The 22360-nt window shown below is 40.7% G+C and overlaps 1 protein-coding gene and 1 long non-coding RNA gene across 2 annotated transcripts; one reads left to right on the top strand and one right to left on the bottom strand.

Moving 5' to 3' along the window:
• Positions 1 to 1456: 1456 nt before the first annotated feature.
• LOC106573151 (uncharacterized) lies at positions 1457 to 15719 on the top strand. The gene is made up of 3 exons (XR_001321275.2): positions 1457 to 2208; positions 4101 to 4179; positions 14581 to 15719. It is a non-coding gene; the product is annotated as an uncharacterized lncRNA (long non-coding RNA).
• A 3353-nt stretch (positions 15720 to 19072) lies between these two features.
• LOC106573095 (cytochrome c oxidase subunit 8B, mitochondrial) lies at positions 19073 to 20402 on the bottom strand. Its single transcript, XM_014147790.2, has 2 exons — positions 20021 to 20402; positions 19073 to 19301 (listed from the first exon to the last, which is right to left on the bottom strand). The coding sequence occupies exons 1-2, from the start codon at positions 20129 to 20131 to the stop codon at positions 19206 to 19208; spliced, it is 207 nt and encodes a 68-aa protein (XP_014003265.1). The 5' UTR covers positions 20132 to 20402; the 3' UTR covers positions 19073 to 19205.
• Between the last annotated feature and the right edge of the window lie 1958 nt (positions 20403 to 22360).

Raw genomic sequence — 22360 nt, 5'->3', positions numbered from 1 at the left:
GAGTAAACTGTTGCTTCACTACCTTGTGATTTCCAGTAGTGTTCTCTTGATGCATTTCAAGGTGTTCTTCATCAATGATGAATTTTGAAGGGGGTAGAATGGATGAAGAAGTTCTCATTTTTACAGTCTAGAAATTCAAATGACAATGAGATATCAGGACAGAACGGTCAAAGGACATTATGAAACAAGCTTACCCAGTCTTGTAGACTCAATATAAAATAGAACATCATAGAAAATATGATTACATTATCAACCATGTGTTTTGGTTCCAGAGGAGAGAGTAGATATATGACTTTGCTTACCTCCTCACAGGCTCTGGGATAATGTCCTGTCAATGACAGACACTGAGATGACCACAATGTAACCCACCAGCCATTTTGGCATTTCAAAAACTCCTCATGACCAATCAGGTAACTCCATGAAAGATGAATCACTTCCAACTAATAGGCTACTCATCCTTACAGTAACATGTGAAGATGTTGTGTATGATGATGTGCTTCCTACACTATGAAATTGATTGAGAAATGTATGCAAGTGGTGCGTGATCCTAGCCTGGTCCCAGATCTGTTTGTACTGTCTGCCATCTCCTACTGTCATTGTCACACAAATAGGCATTGACAAGACAGCACAAGCAGATGTGGGACCAAGACAGCATAATCTTGGGGTTACACATCAACAGCTATCTACACATCAGAAGTAGGTTTTGGGTTTCTTAGCTTGACAATGGAGTCGAGATCGAAGATGAGTAGGCAGATGATCTCGATGTCCTCAGTGAGGCCACCGGTAGATAACCAGAGTGTGTTTAGACCGCAGGTCAGAGGTCACAGGGCAGAGACGAGGGCCTTTCGATGAAGGGCCAAATATCACCACATGCAGGCTCCTGATGACACACACAGGAGAAAACAGTTATGAGTCATAAGTAACTCATATAAAAACATTTTTAAGAAAATAAAGGAAAAGAAAGCTAAGGGCCTAGACTTTGCACCATCCTGAAGCCTTCTCTGCAAGTTAATTTGCCTATCATAATCACATAGCCATCAATAATAATAATACTCAGGACTTGCTTACAATTTAGGCTTTATTAATAGGACTACTGACTGTTCTGATAATGGTAGACCTATGCCTCAAAACAAATTCGGACAAATGAAGTGATCGTGACACGAGAAACTGTATGAAGTTCCTAGCTCAGAGTTTGTTCATCTTGCCAGTTTCCCATCAATCCAAGCGACTTACAGGAGCAATTAGGGTTAAGTGGCTTGCTCAAAGGCACATAAACAGAGTCTTATCAGCTCAGGGATACAAACCAGCAACCTTTCAGTTACTGGCCCAACGCTCTAATCGCTAGGCTACCTACCGCCCATATCCATTTGTTTTTCTGTTGGTAAAAAAACTCTGACAGTGCGATACACTTCATTTGACATAATGTAGATACATTGTTCAGTGACTAACCAGAGAAACTCATCGAAGTGCAATAAATGCAAGCATTGCACACCTCCCGTGTAAAAATGTTCAATTGCTCAGGGCCTCTGCCACAGATGGACCTCAGGGCCATGTCCATGCTGCTTTCTGTTGTTCTGTAACGTGTCTAAGCATTTCTCTGTGAATTTCTCCCAAGCAGCATCATCATCTTCATCTGTGTAAATAATAACGGTCGGTGCTGAACAGGATCCTACCAAATAATAACATGTACATAGCCATTTACCGGAACTGAACTACAAATCCCATGTGCTATCCGGTAAACTTGCAATCCTTTGCTAATCTTATACCCAATTTTTTGGTTCCACGGACCAGAGCGGAGGAGTAAAGAGAACACTGAGTCATATGTGCATTGTGCATGCAGCTATCGGTAAAGCCCAGTACTAAACATACAGTACGGGTGGACCGGGAATATAATAATAATAAACATGGATTTGAATGCCATTATAGAAAACATGGAAAAGGGGGATCAAGATGTGGCATTGATGGCACTGCAGACCTACAACAAAACGGTTAATGGTCGCCGTCGTTACGAAATATGAAATCTGTGACTTGTGTTCTTGTAGTCTAAGTTACGTTTCCGTGCAATTTGACAGTGTTAAGTGCTAATATAGAACTTGAGACGATGTCATGGTTCTCATGACACTGGTGGCCTATTATGGTGAATGTAGCAGGAACATGCGATCACGCTGTTCAACAATATCATAGAAATCCCGTGTGATTTTCTGAGAGGTGGGTGGCATAATGTTTATGTCGAGAGTGATAGTGTCAAGCAACTGTCAGTTCACCATCAACAACTCAGCAACTGTTGGCTTGAGCCTTCTATTCTATATATATTCAGTGCATTTATTAGGCATTTGTGTACATCATAATGCAGTTGTCAGGGGTTATGACGTCATATTTTTGGGACACATTACAGGAAGACTATAGCAGTTTCCTCACTTGACGTTGGCCAAAATATATGTTTTATTATAGGCATAATGACTAGCAGGAGAAAGCCAAGAAAAGCCAAGCAATAAGAAGATCAACTTTGAGTATCTAGTATCTTCTAGATGCCTGAGGTTGAGCCTTTCCCCCATACTACCATCCCATGCCCTGCTTTGCTCTTCTCTACAGAGGTCATCGCCTGGGCAACCGATCCAATGCTGATCCCATCCCCTCTTTAGTCAAAAAGCCTAGCTTCCCTCACTTGAAATTCTCTATTTATCTGCAAAGTTGTTCTCTTTTTTTCTGTAGCCTATTATTCCCAGCTGTTCATTCAGAGTGTTATTAGCTTGTAGGTGAAAGGTTGGTGTTTGTAGGAAGGTTAACAGTGAAAGCCCAAATCCTACATTTTTTATGTAAATATGTCTGATCAGAATTAAAAGTAATATAGCTCCATCTCATAAGGGCACCTTAGCGGCTTAGACGAGTATCCTGTTCTGCTCACAAACTGTGCACTTCACAACTAGTCTCTCTAGACCAGGGATGGGCAACTGGCAGCCCTAACTGGCAGCCCCTTTTTTTTTCTCTCTCCGCTATCAAGAGGGGGGGACCGCTAAAAATGTAGGGCCCCCCAAAAGGCTAGGGATGGCTCTGACTGCATGTGGGTGTGGGTACACAGACTCGCGAGTCACTATGGCCCCTCATGATGAGTTTAGATTGTTGCCCATCCCTGCCTTAGACAGACCGGTTGCCTCCCACAATGTTACCAATGTTCCATCATGTTGCCATGGTCTGAGATTTCTTAAACTACTTGACAACAGACACTACTCCGCAAATATGTTTTAAATCGTATGGCCGTTACTGGCATGTGACTTTGAAATAGGCCTAAATCAGTTCAATTGGATTGAAGGCAAAGCAGACACAATACAACTGTCTATTCACCCCATGGAAGATTCCATACTTATTAATTGAGTCACAGAGTTTAGAGAGGCCTGTTTTATTTGTCTTTCCTTAGAAAGTTACCTCGCAGAGACTATCCACCAAGCAACAGTAGTTAGCCCTTCCTAGGCCTCTGTGGGATGTATCTATTGACATAATAGGATTAAGTCTTCTGAGAAACACAAATAGATTCCACAGCCTTCAAGGCTCATCAAATCCTGTCCTGTCTAAATTGCTCTCATCTGATCCAATAGCTTCAGCCTTGACACCAGTCTGTTTTTGCCCTCTTTCCAACTCCTTATTGTATTGTCATGGCAAACACTGTTTGGCGTTACAATGAGCGACAATGAGTTGGCTAGATAGCACAAACTGGTCTGGCGTCAGGCTATTTGAGCTTACTGAAGCATAACAAAGGGCTAGTCTGGTACTTATGCCTACTGTAGGTATACCTGTACTATAAATCGTCTCCGGAAGTGATCCATATGGTCTAGTTTTTTGGTGGAAGATGAAAAGCAATTGATCATCCTTTTGGCAGCATTTCAAAAAAAATAAGTCACCTTCCTCATACCTATACATCACAGTTCATTGCAATGACAAAATAAGGAAAACGCTCTCAGGCATCACTGGAAGATAAGGCCTCAACTATATTGTACTGTATGCTAATTCACAATGGACTATGTATTAGGCCGGGTAGCTGTTTTGTTTTCAAATGTTTTGTTGAAGCTTTTAGAATCTTTTCCTTTTTCTTTGTCTCCCCCTAGATGACTCAGTGCTTCTTATTTAACACAGATGAAGAGGATGAGAGAGAGGTACAGTACAGATGAAGAGGATGAGAGAGAGGTACAGTTTTCAATTGTGCTGAACTATTTCACCTGTTTTGTCATTAGTCAGCGAGGCATTGGAATAATTGGCTTTTTAGCGATACTGTTTGCTCGCAATCTAGATTATTTAGAAAGGAGAGACGGAGATTTTAGTTTGTAACATTGTTAATGTTTCATTGAAATCCACCATACTCCACAGAGTATACTAGAACTTACAGTAGGCAGGTCAGTATCACCAAATCCCCTCCATCCTAACCCTCTTTTCCATCTTTCATCGCTTTCTTCTTGCATGCCTGTCTATTAGGAGGAGGGGAATGGTAGTGTTTTAGTATATTTCAAGTTTATCTCTAAAACAAATTAAATCTTTTAATGATGTATTTAGACATTTGGCATAGGCCAAATGTAAGTATTTTGCTGATGTGACTTATTATTATTGTATATATCAAGAAATACACTTTGGGTTTCCATGTGACAAAAGATTAGCCTCTTAGTAGACGTAGAACATAGAACATTGTTTTCATGAGAGTCAACCTATAACAAGTGATCAAGACACGTATGGCTTTAAATCTCCTGGAGAAGCAGGCCCCTCTTCCTGTATGTACCCAACTAGTTGATGAGGGGTCACCCATGTTTTTTCTGCTACTTCTTCCAATATTGACTCAATTTTGTCCAAAATTCATCAGAATTAGGCTCATTAGTGTTATCAGCACCATGTTGATTATCCTTGGAGATTATTATAGCTATACAGTTGAAGTCGGAAGTTTACATACACTTAGGTTGGAGTCATTAAAACTCGTTTTTCAACCACATCTACTTTGCGCATGACACAAGTAATTTTTCTAACAATTGTTTACAGACAGATTATTTCACTTATAATTCACTGCATCACAATTCCAGTGGGTCAGAAGTTTACATACACTATGTTGACTGTGCCTTTAAACAGCTTTGAAAATTCCAGAAAATGATGTCATGGCTTTAGAAGCTTCTGATAGGCTAATTGACATAATTTGAGTCAATTGGAGGTGTACCTGTGGCTGTATTTCAAGGCCTGCCTTCAAACTCAGTGCCTTTTTGCTTGACATCAAGGGAAAATCAAAAGAAATCAGCCACGACCTCAGAAAAAAAACTGTAGACCTCCACAAGTCTGATTCATCCTTGGGAGCAATTTCCAAACGCCTGAAGGTACCACGTTCATCTGTACAAACAATAGTACGCAAGTATAAACACCATGGGACCACGCAGCCGTCATACCGCTCAGGAAGGAGACGTGTTCTGTCTCCTAGAGATTAATGTACTTTGGTGCAAAAAGTGCAAATCAATCCCAGAACAACAGCAAAGGACCTTGTGAAGATGCTGGAGGAAACAGGTACAAAAGCATCTATATCCACAGTAAAACGAGTCCTATATCGACATAACCTGAAAGGCTGCTCAGCAAGGAAGAAGCCACTGCTTCAAAACCGCCATAAAAAAAGCCAGACTACGGTTTGCAACTGCACATGGGGACAAAGATTGTACTTTTTGGAGAAATGTCCTCTGGTCTGATGAAACAAAATAGAACTGTTTGGCCATTATGACCATCGTTATGTTTGGAGGAAAGGGGAAGGCTTGCGTGGGTGCTTTGTGGGGGTGCTTGCTGCAGGAGGGACTGGTGCACTTCACAAAATAGATGGCATCATGAGGTAGGAAAATGATGTGGATATATTGAAGCCACATCTCAAGACATAAGTCAGGAAGTTAAAGCTTGGTCGCAAATGGGTCTTCCAAATGTACAATGACCCCAAGCATACTTCCATAGTGGTGGCAAAATGGCTTAAGGGCAACAAAGTCAAGGTATTGGAGTGGCCATCACAAAGCCCTGACCTCAATCCTATAGAACATTTGTGGGCAGAACTGAAAAAGCGTGTGAGAGCAAGGAGGTCAACAAACCTGACTCAGTTACACCAGTCCTGTCAGGAGGAATGGGCCAAAATTCATCCAACTTATTGTGGAAAGCTTGTGGAAGGCTACCCGAAACGTTTTACCCAAGTTAAACAAATTAAATGCAATGCTACCAAATACTAATTGAGTGTATTGTAAACTTCTGACCCACTGGGAATGTGATGAAAGAAATAAAAGCTGAAATAAATCATTCTCTCTACTATTATTCTGACATTTCACATTCTTAAAATGAAGTGGTGATCCTAACTGACCTAAGACAGGGAATTTTTACTAGGATTAAATGTCAGGAATTGTGAAAAACTGAGTTTAAATGTATTTGGCTAAGCTAAACTTCCGACTTCAACTGTATATACAAAATATAAATATACAGTGCATTCAAGCTGAGCAATTGGGGGAGAAGGGCCTTCGTCAGGGATTGTTTTATAATATACATTTTTGAAAAAGGCTGTAACCTAACAAAATGTGGAAAAAGTCAAGTGGTCTGGAAACTAAAACTAAAACAATCTTTCCTGTGCTGAGATATACAGTGCCTTCGAAAAGTATTCGTACCCCTTGACTTTTTCCACATTTTGTTAGCTTACAGCCTTATTTTAAAATTGATTAAATATTTTTTTCCCTCATCAATCTACACCCAATACCCCATAATGACAAAGCTAAAACAGGTTTAGAGAAATGTTTGCTAATTTATTACATAAGTATTCAGACCCTGTACTTAGTACTTTGTTGAAGCATCTTTTGCAGAAATTACAGCATCGAGTCTTCTTGGGTATGACCCTACAAGCTTGGCACATCTGTATTTGGGGAGTTTCTGCCATTCTTCTCTGCAGATCCTCTCAAGTTCTGTCAGGCTGCATTGGGAGCGTGCTGCACAGCTATTTTCAGGTCTCTCCAGAGATGTTGCGATCAGGGTTCTAGTCCGGGCTCTGGCTGGGCCACTCAAGGACATTCAGAGACTTGTCCCGAAGCCACTCCTGCATTTTCTTGGCTGTGTGCTTAGGGTCGTTGTCCTGTTAGAAGGTGAACCTTCGCCCCAGTCTGAGGTCCTGAGAACTCTGGAGCAGGTTTTCATCAAGGATCTTTCTGTACTTTGCTCCATTCATCTTTGCCTCGATCCTGACTAGTCTCCCAGTCCCTGCCACTGAAAAACATCCCCAGAGCATGATTCTGCCACCTCCATGCTTCACCGTAGGGATGGTGCCAGGTTTCCTCCAAATGTGACGCTTGGCAGTCAGGCAAAAGAGTTCAATCTTGGTTCAGACCAGATAATCTTGTTTCTCATGGTCTGAGAGTCTTTAGATGCCTTTTGGCAAACTCCAAGCGGGCTGACATGTTCCTTTCACTGAGGAGTGGCTTCCGTCTGGCCACTCTACCATAAAGGCCTGATTGGTGTAGTGCTGCAGAGATGGTTGACCTTCTAGAATGCTCTCCCATCTCCACTGAGGAACTCTGGAGCTCTGTCAGAGTGACCATTGGGTTCTTAGTCACCAAGGCCCTTCTCTCCTGATTGCTCAGTTTGGCTGGGCGGCCAGCTCTAGGAAGTCTTAGTGGTTCCAAACGTATTCCATTTAAGAATGATGGAGGCCACTGTGTTCTTGGGAACCTTCAGTGCTGAAGAAATATTTTGGTACCTTTCCCCAGATCTGTGCTTCGACACAATCCTGTCTCGGTGCTCAACGGACAATTCCTTCGACCTCATGGTTTGGTTTTTGCTCTGACGTGCACTGTCAAGTGTGGAGCCTTTCTAGACTGGTGTGTGCCTTTCCAAATCATGTCCAATCAATTTAATTTACCACAGGTGGACTCTAATCAAGTTGTAGAAACATCTCAAGGATGATTAATGGAAACAGGATGCACCTGAGCTCAATTTCGAGTGTCATAGCAAAGGGTCTGAATACTTATGTAAATAAGGTATTTCTGTTTTAAATTTTGTATACATTTTCAAACATTTCTAAAAACCTGTTTTTGCTTTGTCATTATGGGTTATTGTGTGTAGATTGTTGAGGATTTAATTTATTTAATCAATTTTAGAATAAGGCTGTAACGTAACAAAATGTGGAAAAAGTCAACGGGTCTGAATACTTTCCGAAGGCACTGTATATATATAAAAATACATACTTTTTTATATAAAATACTGTAAAAACACCAGGAAATCTGCTCCAAGTGATTTTAATTTTGAAAATCTGTTCCCAAGTATTCCCACACATAGTAAAGAGACGTGATTGTATACAAATTTAAGCAACGTTTGAAATGATTATGTTTTAGTCAAATAATATATCTGTTTGGGCTTCTTGCGGTCAATTTGCAGTCTATAAATTGTTTGTAATTACTGTATTTTCTGCCCCCCCCCAGACCATTCGCTCCAAAACAAATTGGCTTGTGGCTGAATCTAGTTGATGATCCCTGATATAGGGAATAGGTTGCCATTAGGGATGCATCCACTATCTGTCTGTATTGAGTTTATTTCAGTTTGGAGAACCTGTTAACCTCTTACATCTAGATGTTCCGCTAGCGGAACACCTGCTCCAATATCCAATGATGGGCGTGGCGCGAAATACAAATTCCTCTAAAATCTAAAAGTTTTGTTCAATCAAGTTCATATTTATATCAAAACCCAGCTTTTTTACATTAGCATGTGACGTTCAGAACTAGCATACCCCCCGCAAACCTCTGGTGAATTTACTAAATTACTCACGATAAACGTTCACAAAAAACATAACAATTATTTTAAGAATTATAGATACAGAACTCCTCTATGCACTCGATATGTCCGATTTTAAAATAGCTTTTCGGTGAAAGCACATTTTACAATATTCTCAGTAGATAGCCCGGCATCACAGGGCTAGCTATTTAGACACCCACCAAGTTTAGCCTTCACCAAAATCAGATTTACTATAAGAAAAATGTTATTACCTTTGCTGTCTTCGTCAGAATGCACTCCCAGGACTTCTACTTCAATAACAAATGTTGGTTTGGTCCAAAATAATCCATAGTTATGTTCCAACAGCGGCGTTTTGTTCGTGTGTTCTAGACACTATCCGAATGGTAAATAAGGGTCACGCGCATGGCGCATTTCGTGACAAAAGAATTCTAAATATTCCATTACCGTACTTAGAAGCATGTCAAACGCTGTTTAAAATCAATCTTTATGGTATTTTTAACGTAACATTGCGATAGCGTATTCATTCAAGGAGAAAAAGAAGGAACAGCGTGCTCGCGTGACCGCGCATATCCAATCCCTTTGTTGCCAGGCAGACCACTCAGTAACTGAGCTCCTATACTCTGCCAAGTGACAGGAGAAGGCTCAAACCACTTTTTGAAGGCTTTAGACAGCCAATGGAAGCCTTAGGAAGTGCAACGTAACTCCACGGATACTGTAGTTTTGAAAGGGACTAGAAAGAAGAACTACAATTCTCAGATCCTCCACTTCCTGGTTGACTTTTTCTCAGGTTTTTGCCTGCCATATGAGTTCTGTTATACTCACAGACACCATTCAAACAGTTTTAGAAACTTCAGAGTGTTTTCTATCCAAATCTACTAATAATATGCATATTCTAGTTTCTGGGCCAGAGTAGTAAGCTGTTTAAATTGGGTATGTTTTTCATCCGGCCGTGAAAATACTGCCCCCTAGCCCAGACAGGTTAATGTTGTAAATGACTATTGTAGCTGGAAATAGCAGATGTTTTATGGAATATCTACATAGGCATACAGGGACCCATTATCAGCAACCATCACTCCTGTGTTCCAATGGCACGTTGTGTTAGCTAATCCAAGTTTATCATTTTAAAAGGCTAATTGATCATTAGAAAACCCTTTTGCAATTATGTTAGCATAGCTGAAAACTGTTGTGCTGATTTAAAGAAGTAATAAAACTGGACTCCTTTAGACTAGTTGAGTATCTGGAGCATCAGCACTTGTGGGTTTGATTACAGGCTCAAAATTACCAGAAACAAAGACCTTTCTTCTGAAACTCGTCAGTATATTCTTGTTCTGAGAAATGAAGGCTATTCCATGCGAGAAATTACCAAGAAACTGAAGATCTCGTACAACACTGTGTACTACTCCCTTCACAGAACAGAGTGAACTGGCGCTAACCAGAATAGAAAGAGGAGTGGGAGGCCCCAGTGCACAACTGAGCAAGAGGACAAGTACATTAGAGTGTCTAGTTTGAGAAACAGACACATCACAAGTCCTCAACTGGCAGCTTCATTAAATAGTACACGCAAAACACCAGTCTCAACATCAACAGTGAAGAGGCGACTCCGGGATGCCGCTCTTCTAGGCAGAGTTGCAAAGAAAAAGCCTTATCTGTCACCCTTAATAACGTTGGAGAGACGATGCAGGTACGGGGAGTAAAACATTTAATAAATAACAGACATGGAACGAGACAGGAACAGCGTCAGCAAACAGGTAACACAAACAAAAGACAATCAATGCAGCAGCGGGGAAAAGAGCAAGGGATCTGACAAATATAGGGGTGGAAATAAACATATGATGAGTGAGTCCAGGTGAGTCCAATATCGCTGATGCGCATGACGAGGGAAGGCAGGTGTGCGTAATAGATAGGAGTGAGTGATGGAGTGCAGCCTGGTGCCCTCAAGCGCCGGGGGGGAAGAGCGGGAGACGTGACAGTACCCCCCCCCTCCCCCCAAGGGGAGCCACCCGGCATACCACCTGGGCGAACGGGCCGAGACATGGGCGCTGGGCAAGCCGGTTGGGGCGTGAAAGCCCGACGAACCGACAGGAGCATGGGAACCTGGCGAGCCGGCCGTAGGCATGGGAGCCTAACATCCGGCTGAGGAAAGACGCCTGTCAATCCCGCTGCAGAGAGGGAGCCCGACAATCCAGCGGAGCGTGACGTGGGATGGAAACCTGCCGAACAAACCGAGGCAACAAAACCTCTCGAGCCAGCCAGGGTGTGGACAACCCACGGGCTGGTTTAGGCTTCCCCAGTTCAATCGGTGGCGAAATCCACCCCGACCTTGAGCTCTCCAAACAGGTCAGGGACAAAGTTGAGGAGAAATACAGATCAGGGTTGGGATATAAAAAACTATCACAAACTTTAAACATCCCACAGAGCAACATTAAATCCATTATTCAATTTTTTTAAGAATATGGCACCACAACAAACCTGCCAAACGAGGGCCGTCCACCAAAACTCACAGACCAGGCAAGGAGGGTATTAATCAGAGAGGCAACAAAGAGACCAAAGATAACACTGAAGGAGCTGCAAGGCTCCACAGTGGAGATTGGACTATATGTCCATAGGACCATTTTAAGCCGTACACTCCACAGAGGTTGGCTTTACGGAAGAGTGGCCAGAACAAAAGCCATTCCTTAAAGAAAAAATAAGCAAACATGTTTGGTGTTCGCCAAAAGCCATGTGGTAGACTCCCCAAACATATGGAAGAAGGTACTCTAGTCATATGAGACTAAAATGTAGCTTTTTGGCCATCAAGGAAAATGCTACGTCTGGTGCAAACCCAACACCTCTCATCACCCCGAGAACACCATGGTGGTGCAGCATCATGCTGTGGGGATGTTTTTCGTCGGCAGGGACTGGGAAACTGGTCAGAATTGAAGGAATGATGGATGGCGCTAAATACAAGGAAATTCTTGAGGGAAACCTGTTTCAGACTTCCAGAGAATTGAGACTGGGATGAAGGTTCACCTTCCAGCAGGACAATGACCCTAAGCATACTGCTAAAGCAGTACTTGAGTGATTTAAGGGGAAACATTTAAATGGTTTGGAATGGCCTTGTCGAAGCCCAGACCTCAATTCAATTGAGAATCTGTTAGGGCTAGGGGTCCCGCTAGCGGGACAATTTCCGGTGAAACTGGAGGGCGCACAATTCAAATAAATAATCATAAATAATATGGATTTTAAACATGTATGTACATATAAGTGCCTTATATCGTTTGAATGCTCTTACATCTAGACGTTCTGCTAGCGGAAAACCTGCTCCAATATCCAATGATAGTGCGAATTACAAATTCCTCAAAAATCCAAAAACGTCCATTTTTCAAACATATGACTATTTTACACCATTTTAAAGACAAGACTCTCCTTTATCTAACCACACTGTCCAATTTCAAAAAGGCTTTACAGCGAAAGCAAAACATTAGATTATGTCAGCAGAGTACCCAGCCAGAAATAATCAGACACCCATTTTTCAAGCTAGCATATAATGTCACAAAAAACAAAACCACAGCTAAATGCAGCACTAACCTTTGATGATCTTCATCAGATGACACTCCTATGACATTATGTTATACAATACATGCATGTTTTGTTTCAATCAAGTTCATATTTATATCAAAAACCAGCTTTTTACATTAGCATGTGACGTTCAGAACTAGCATTCCCACCAAACACTTCCGGTGAATTTACTAAATTACTCACGATAAACGTTCACAAAAAACATACAAATTATTTTAAGAATTATAGATACAGAACTCCTTTATGCAATCGCTATGTCCGATTTTAAAATAGCTTTTCGGTGAAAGCACATTTTGCAATATTCTGAGTAGATAGCCTGGCCATCATGGGTAGCTATTTTGACACCCACCAAGTGTGGTACTCACCAAACTCAGATTTACTATAAGAAAAATTGGATTACCTTTGCTGTTCTTCGTCAGAATGCACTCCCAGGACTTCTACTTCAATAACAAATGTTGGTTTGGTTCCAAATAATCCATAGTTATATCCAAATAGCGGTGTTTTGTTCGTGCGTTCAAGACACTATCCGAAGGGTAAAGAAGGGTGACGCGCCCGGAGCGTTTCGTGACAAAATTTTCAAAATATTCCATTACCGTACTTCGAAGCATGTCAAACGCTGTTTAAAATCAATTTTTATGCGATTTTTCTCGTAAAAAAGCGATAATATTCCGACCGGGAAACCCTGTTTTCGTTCAAAGATGAAAAAAAAAAACATGGAGTCGTCTCGTGCACGCGCCCCCAGTCTCATTGTTCTCAGATCGACCACTATCCAAATGCGCTACTGTTTTTCAGCCATGGCCTGCAAAGTCATCATTCAACGTTCTGGCGCCTTCTGAGAGCCTATGGGAGCATTAGAAAATGTCACGTTACAGCAGAGATCCCCTGTTTTGGATAGAGATGATCAAGAAGGCCAAGAAATAGTCAGAGAGGGCACTTCCTGTACAGAATCTTCTCAGGTTTTGGCCTGCCAAATAAGTTCTGTTATACTCACAGACACCATTCAAACAGTTTTAGAAACTTTGGAGTGTTTTCTATCCAAAGCTAATAATTACATGCATATTCTAGTTTCTGGGCAGGAGTAATAATCAGATTAAATCGGGTACGTTTTTTTATCCGGCCGTGAAAATACTGCCCCCTATCCATAACAAGTTAAATTATTGTTAATCTAACTGCACTGGCCGATTTACAGTACAGCGAAAACATGCTATGCGATTGTTTGAGGACGGCGCCCCAGATCAAAATATTTTTCCACCATCACAGGTTTCATACATTCACAAATAACAATTAAATATTCACTTACTTTTTGAAACTCTTCCTCTGATTTGTCATCCAAAGGGTCCCAGCTATAACATGTAGTGTCGTTTTGTTAGATAAGATACACTAAAATGTAATCAAACTATAATATTTCTTACGGAAAGAAGTATGTTCAATAGGAAACCGATTTTAGCAGGTGCGTAATGTCTTCATAGCGAGCGCAAACACGAATTTCCAAGACTGTGTCCCTCTACTAAAACTGTTATTTCTTATTTGTTTTTGAAGTTACAAGCCTGAAACCTTGAACATAGATTGCTGACAACCTGTGGAAGCCATAGGAATTGCATCCAGGGAGCTAATTTTCAATATCACCTTTCTATTGAATTTCTAAGAGGATGGTCTCTCAAAATAATAAAAGATTCCGGTTGGTTTTTCTTTAGATTTTCTCCTACATACCTATTGGATTATATTCTCCTACATTATTTTAACATTTCTACAAACTTTTTAAAGTGTTGTCTTTCTAATGGTACCAATTATATGCATATCCTGGCTTCAGGGCCTGAGCTACAGGCAGTTTACTTTGGGCACGTCATTCAGACAGAAAGTGGAGATTAGTTATGCACGCTCAAGTTTTCTGTTTTTTTGTATTTTTATTGTCTTTCACAATGAAAAATATTTTGCATCTTCAAAGTGGTAAGCCTGTTGTGTAAATCAAATGATACAAACCCCTCCAAAATCTATTTTAATTCCAGGTTGTAAGGCAACAAAATAGGACAAAATTCCATGGGGGTGAATACTTTCGATACGCACTGTACGTCATTAATGAGCGGAGGCAGGAGCCGTTACCAAAAAACAGTTTTCATGTATTCCACCCTCGCTACAGTAGAACTGATTAACTTCTCGTAGATAAAACCCTTTATCAATAATACATGGAGACTGCATTTAAGCCATATGTATTGTAATGAGCCAATCATCATAAATATTTGTTGAGTTGAGATCTCTCTTTTTCAGGTCCAAAATTATCCAGCCGATGATGCTGGGGAGTGATGTTTCAATGACACAGATGAATTCTGGTGACCTGCGACTAAATGAGAGACCAGACACAACAGGGACAACAACTAAACCTAGAACCATAACTACGCTTAGAACCACAACTACAATTAGAGCCACCACAACAACAAGAACAACCAAAAAAAGCAACGACAACAACATGGCTCAGGTATCGAGAAGAAGGTTGAGGTAGAATTAATCAACTAAATATCACCTGTAGCCTCTGTCACAGGCTCAAGACTGGGTGTCTGAAGTTTATCAGTGCAGGCAGAGTCGTCACGACAATGAGTGCGGTTAAATGCACACAATAATGCAATCGTTATGGATGGTCAGATGAACATAATAGTTTGATTAAAACGTTGACATGCTTTGCAAAAGAACGATTTCCCTAATAATCCTGTTTGCATGAACACATCTGAAATCAGGCTACCTGATGGCACTCTGATAAATGCTGAACATCGCCAATCTAAATGAACCCAGCGAACATGTTATTTTGGGGAAGCATATTTGTATGTGAAAACTACTTCTGAGACGCATACATTCAGTCGTTCCGAACACGCTTCACTCGCTGAAGAGGGAGGTTTTCTCGGTCGGTGCTAGCACATGCGCAGCTCAAATACACCGCTGGAACGCCGATGAAGGTGTTTACATGTCCTAATAATTATAAAGATCGCGCAGAAAACCCATTTTACGACGATTAAGATAAGCAGAGTAAGGTGTTTATATGACTATCGCATAATCTACCTACTGTCATTATCAGTTTAATATCGAATTATTAGTATGCATGTAAACGTTCTCAATGACCGTACAGCTTTTGAGTAGCATGTGAAACGTAAACTAGATTCTTAAATCCAAAACCGTGTTCTGGGTTGTGTTTAACTTTAGGTGGCATTTTAGCTGCTTTGATCAGTGTGTTTGGATTGGCACTATGGGTATGTGATCTGCCTTTTACAGTTAAAATACTTGCAATATTGGGCTCATCAAATCAAATGTATTTATAGAGCCCTTTTTACATCAGCAGATGTCACAACGTGCTTAAACAGAAACCCAGCCTAAAACCCAGTCCTCTTCTGGCTGTGCCGGTGGAGATTATAAGAGTACATGGCCACCAGATTGTTCTTCAAGATGTTCAAACGTTCATAGATGACCAGCAGGGTCAAACAATAATCACAGTTGTTGTAGAGGGTGCAACAGGTCAGCACCTCAGGAGTAAATGTCAGTTTAGCAGAGCATTCAGAGGTCGAGACCGCAAGTGTGGTAGAGAGGGAGAGGGAGGGTCGAAAACAGTAATCTTCCTACTGTCATAATCCTTTCTGGTAAATGTCGTTTCAAATTGACTTGAATCTTGTTTACAATCTCAAAAGACAGAATTAAACAGTGTGATGATTTTCCCTTTATTTGACCCAGTGTTTTTCCTTGCGTTGCAAATTTTATTGAAGTGATTTATGTTTCTGTAAACGGTGCAATCTTTTGACAGTTGCGTTGTTCTAAACTAGTGCACAGAGAGCACTATCTTCAACTCGCTATCTGTGGATTCTATTCGATAAAATAGATTCGAATTGTACGTTGAACATCACAGCATAGTTGAAAGATATGTGGTGGGTAGAAATCCGAAGAGGGTAGGTAGCCAGCAGAGATAGATGGGATGGGCTGAGGGAAACTGAGGGTTGGGATGTGGAACTGGAGACTAGTGGAAGTGGAGTTACTTGGCGGGGGACAGAATGACTCGGAGAGTTGAGGGGAAGCTCTCGGGAACTGTTGCGGGGGATCTTGGATGGTTTGTCCGGCTTCCCGATTTAACTTGGTGGGAAATAAGAGGTTTCATATCAGGTTAACAAAGTTACTGTACAGAAGAAATGAACATCTTCTGTCATTATGTAAATAGATGGATACCATCACCCAGTGTTTCCCAATCCTGGTCCTGGGGACCCAAAGGTGTGCACATCTTTGGTTTTCCCTAGCTAGCACTAACACAGCAGATTCAACAAAAGTTTTGATTTTTAGTTGATTAGTTGAATCAAGTGTGTTAGTGCCAGGATTGGGAAACACTGTGCATAACCTGTATTATTATTGATAGTAAAAGCTGCTCTCTGGTGGTTGATGCAACATAATGGTAAGTGTTTATTGGGGAGAATGCCAAACCTTTTTCTAAAGTGATATAGTTTTGTTTACATCGTTTCAAGTATACAACATGTTCATGTCACAAATGGGTGGTTTATATAATATCTTAACCTTTTACTGCAATGGGCTTAATCAGGGTCCCACAGAGTGATTCTTGGTAGTCTTAAACAAATCTACTTTGAAACAAAAGTATACACCTCACACACATGGTTATGGGCTTAATAAAAAAGACACCTGTACCATGTCAGATATAGAGTTGAAATGTGTTCAATTTGAGTTTGCATCCCAAAATTACACCTTATATACAGTTGAAGTCGGAAGTTTGCATACGCCTTAGCCAAATACATTTAATCCTAGTAAAAATTCCCTGCCTTAGGTCTTTTAGGATCACCACTTTATTTTAAGAATGTGAAATGTCACAAATATACTAGAAAGAATGATTTATTTCAGCTTTTATTTATATCATCACATTCCCAGTGGGTCAGAAGTTTACATATACTCAATTAGCCACAACTTTGGAAGTATGCTTGGGGTCATTGTCCATTTGGAAGACCCATTTGCGACCAAGCTTTAACTTCCTGACTGATGTCTTGAGATGTTGCTTCAATATATCCACATCATTTTCCTACTTCATGATGCCATCTATTGTGTGAAGTGCACCAGTCCCTCCTGCAGCAAGCACCCCCACAACATTTACATTTACATTTAAGACATTTAGCAGACGCTCTTATCCAGAGCGACTTACAAACATGATGCTGCCACCCCCGTGCTTCACGGTTGGGATGGTGTTCTTCGGCTTGCAAGCCTCCCCCTTTTTCCTCCAAACATAACGATGGTCATTATGGTCGAACAGTTCTATTTATGTTTCATCAGACCAGAGGACATTTCTCCAAAAAGTATGATCTTTGTCCCCATGTGCAGTTGCAAAGCGTAGTCTGGCTTTTATATGGCGGTTTTGGAGCAGTGGCTTCTTCCTTGCTGAGCAGCCTTTCAGGTTATGTCAATATAGGACTCGTTTTACTGTGGATATAGATACTTTTGTACCGGTTTCCTCCAGCATCTTCACAGGGTCCTTTGCTGTTGTTCTGGGATTGATTTGCACTTTTCGCACCAAAGTACGTTCATCTCTAGGAAACAGAACGCGTCTCCTTCCTGAGCAGTATGATGGCTGCATGGTCCCATTTTGTTTATACTTGCGTACTATTGTTTGTACAGGTGAATGTGGTACCTTCATGCATTTGGAATTTGCTCCCAAGGATAAACCAGACTTGTGGAGGTCTACAATTTATTTTCTGAGGTCTTGGCTGATTTCTTTTAGATTTTTCCATGATGTCAAGCAAAGAAGCACTGAGTTTGAAGGTAGGCCTTGAAATACATCCACAGGTACACCTCCAATTGACACAAATTATGTCAATTAGCCTATCAGAAGCTTCTAAAGCCATGAAATCATTTACTGGAATTTTCCAAGCTGTTTAAAGGCAGTCAACTTGGTGTATGTAAACTTCTGACCCACTGGAATTGTGACACAGTGAATTATAAGTGAAATAATCTGTAAACAATTGTTGGAAAAATTAATTGTGTCATGCACGAAGTAGATGTCCTAACCGACTTGCCAAAACTATAGTTTGTTAACAAGACATTTGTGGAGTGGTTGAAAAACGAGTTTTAATGACTCCAACCTAAGTGTATGTAAACATCCGACTTCAACTGTACATCACAGAAGACTGAAATATAACAAAACTGTTTGACATGGAAACACTGGATTTTCGTAGTTTAAAAAAAATGTTTATTAATGATGAAATTATGAAAAGTAGTGATAACATTCCACCCGTGAGGTCAAGAGGAGCGCTTTTGTTCACTGACTGCAGTAAAGGGCTACATCTATATTCTCAGCCACACTGAATGAATAGGCCTACCCTGCAATTCTTCCTTTTACGTATTACTAATTAACTTCTTTGCTGGCAGTGCCTCAATATTTGTTATTTTCTAATCCACTTGCGTATTGGCAATACCACAATAGTCTAATAATCACATTTACTGCAGAGTGCACCCCTTTTTAAAGACTGAATGGAATGGTTCTTAGAAGGCCTGAGTCACAGTTCTCGCATTACTGAATAATGCTGTACTACCAGTATACAATTTGTTGTGAGGCAAAAATACCCATTTATAAATGCACTACAAGACTGTTAGCTATCAGAATAGAATATTATATATACTTTGTCTATTTTTGTGAGAAACAGAAATCTATCTTCTGCCCATCTATCTGCTTAAAAACGTATGTGCTCTAAAAGTAAATGTATGTGATTGTTTAGATCTCAAGATGACGCATTCATAGTATTGGGACATTCATTTATTGGTACATTCATTAATAGAATCATCACTCATAAAAAGGGTTTAGGAGACGTCTCGTCATCTGGAGTAATGCTCAGGTGAGGTTGCCTGGAGGCCAGCCAGGACAGGTCCACTTAGGAGTGGTGCTTGTAGCTCTCCAGGTGAGCCAGAACATAACCAGAGGGCCCCAGGATGGTGATAAAAAAGGCTGTCATTGCAATGGCTTGCTCCTGGATGAAAACAACATATGACATATGTTTAGACCTGTAACAACTGAATCTTGGAAAACAACCACATATTGTGTTCCCTGGCCATTCAGTCTGAAGAGACATTAATAATGACTATCAGGGCAAGACGGGCATTTATTGGTTTCATTGCACATGCGTGCCCTTGCACTCTTATACAAAACACAATTGGCATATTAAAACAAAAGGCAGATTAATACAATTGGCAGATAAGTTTAATTTAGAATTGAGCATTATTCTAGCAAAATACAGGATAAAGTCCAACCAAATATGTGACAGTGGTGAGCCATTTCTATTTCAGTTTCCTTGACAAAGTCCTTGCTGTACTAGTTTTAAATCTAACTGGGCACAATCTGGTAAAGTCTTACAAGGTCACATTATTGGCACAATTTCAAGTGGGCTCCATGCACATGAGCTAGACCACACGGTGGGGGACGTGAGTAGTATAGTTGTCGATGACAAACACATCTTTAAAATAAAGAACTTGAAATAGTCACGCATGCAACAGGCTACTAGCTTACGTGAATAAATTTACAGTGATAATGTCGTTTTGCGCACTTCCCCCATTAAACCATCTGACGTTGATATAGCCTCACAAGGCAAACTAAAGTCTGAAATCGAGTTAAATAACACGGATTCGTAATGAAAGGGCGAACTCTAGAAAGGGAAAGTGCGCAGCAACCTACCGCATGTAGCCTACTTACCCCCACGGATATGTGGTGCTTCGCAGGCTTGTGCGACAGGGTGGCTTTGGAGACGATCTGCGACCTCACTGCGACCCTTAGCAAATTGACAGAACCTCTGATCCCCGACATTATTCCACTTTCGTGTATTTTTTTTTTTTTTTTTCAAACCAATAGCGGTGGTGACTCTTTCTGTCTTGTGGCCCAGGAGAAAGTATTCAATGTCCCAGAAGTAGGCGTTGATTTGTGTTGCCCACCTGCCAAGTGTAATATAAGGTCATAGCAAATAAAAAAAGAGTCGACGTGTTGAAGACCCCTCCCGCTGAAACAGCCTCCGGGTATTTAATTGGTCAGATCAACTGCGGTTAAGGCTCGACTCCACAGACAGGCTGGCTGAGACCAAGAGTTGCTCCAGTCCTCATGTTACCCCTGCCAGAACTTCTACTGCAATGCTGCGGTGAGGCAAATGAACGCAAAAACAACTGTGTGTCCCCCTTCACAAAATTAAACTGATTTAATATGCGTAATCTTGAAACAGGATATGTTCGGGACTTCGGGTAAAGTATGTGGAACTATTGCTATTATTGATGCAATGAAAAAAGAAAAAATGTGTGTGTGTGTGTGTGTGTGTGTCATGTGTATGACTGACACTACTATACGGTGTAATGTTATTGAGGCATTTTATAGGGCTGTCACAGCTGTAGCCTACTGAATTTGTCCCCAGACCATTGCGCACAGAAGTCTGGTGCATGAAACTGCAGCTATATTAGCCGTACATCTACTGTATTTCCCCAACACTTTCCACATGTTGTAGCCTGATTGTGGCACAATATTTTTTTTATTTTATCTCAACATTAATGGGATAAAGGTCACCTGTATAAATGCATTTAAAATAAAATGAATGAATATCTATGTACGATATCCTGAAATTAAAACGGATCACCATAGGGCCACATAGTTATTCTACACAGCACTAAAAGGAGATTTGAGCTTTTTTACAACCAAATCTCTGTTTTTGTGAATGTTATAGAAGGGACCAGACACTTTTTTGTTGTTGCGATTTCACTTGTTTTTGATCAATTTATCCCAACCAGCGATTCATCCTCGTTGTGCAGTACGGGGATCTAAAAAACCCATTAACAAAGCCTCCAAAGACACCTAAATACGTCCTTTTAGAAACGGAAAAGCTCTCAGTATAGTGATGCAGGTCTTTAGACGTTGTACACATGAAACTGTGTCATTACATTCTATTGCATTCCAGTTTGTTGCGACTCGAGCGACACCATCCGTTATAGCAGCAGGCTAGACAGAATTGAACAGCCGAATAGGGGAAACAGCTTGAGTCGCACAAAATGGAAGGATGAGAAAATGAATCGCTGGTTGGAATAAGTTTCTCAAGAACAAGTGAAATCGCAACAACAAAAAACGTGTGTGAACCCTTCTATAACATGCCATTTACTGATTCTTTGTTGTTGATTTGGTTGTAAAAAAGCAAACTTCTCCTTTAAAGTCAGGTGATAGCCACTGTGAACCATATACTGTATATTCTGCTGTCCTTCAGATTACCATTATATCCAGCAGATGATGCTGTTGTGCTTGTTGTCGCATTACACTTTTTCAGCTCCACAAAAAAATAAGAAATCACCATAACCTTATCTAAAAAATGGCTTGTTACTCTTCATCATTTCTTAACGTCATAATATCGGGTAGTGGTCACATATCACTGGGCTGTGTGTTGATAAACACAATAGAATGGGACCTTGGGGAGTGCTGAGCTGACTGCCTGTATACAAACATTAATTTGTACATTAAAATGTTTGTCATTTAGCAGACACTCTTATCCTGAGCAATTTACAGTAGCGAGTGCAATTAATTCCGTTGGAATGAATCCTAATGCATAATACAATGTAGTGAGTGATGCCAAATAGTAAATGGATAACATCCTTTTAAAGCTTTCCATGGAAACCTCTACCTCATACAGTGGGTGAAGTTCATTGAAAAGCATGATATTTCCACTCTTACAAACAGAGACACAGATTGGTGATGTTGCAGCTCTTGTATCATGGTGCCAGAAAAAAAACATCAGCCCTGTGAGTTTCATTTCTTCTGATGACAAGTGTGTGAGGGAACACATCTTGATCGGTGGTTGTTGAACAATTAGTAGTGAGTGCAGTGCAGTTCAGGGTCAGTTTATCCCTGGTGTGTGCTAGACATACAGTAGCCTACATGACTTTGTGACACATCAGACAACATCATATTATATTTTGAAGATATACAAAGTCATTGTTCACAAACAATGGAGTAATACAACAAATACACTTTTACAACACTTATTACCATTGAAAGCCACTAGATGGCGAA

This window comes from Salmo salar, chromosome ssa16 (genome assembly GCF_905237065.1).
Source record: "Salmo salar chromosome ssa16, Ssal_v3.1, whole genome shotgun sequence".
Classification (NCBI taxonomy): Eukaryota; Metazoa; Chordata; class Actinopteri; order Salmoniformes; family Salmonidae; genus Salmo; species Salmo salar.
The sequence above is the reverse complement of the archived record's forward strand: the minus strand, read 5'-3'. Positions and strand labels throughout refer to the sequence as shown.

Bases quoted from the DNA above. Each gene is read 5' to 3' on its own strand.
- LOC106573095 (XM_014147790.2), bottom strand. From the start codon at position 20,131: ATGTCGGGGATCAGAGGTTCTGTCAATTTGCTAAGGGTCGCAGTGAGG. The intron at 19,302-20,020 runs GTAAGTAGGCTA...GTTTTCATCCAG, and splicing joins AGCACCACATATCCGTGGGG to GAGCAAGCCATTGCAATGAC.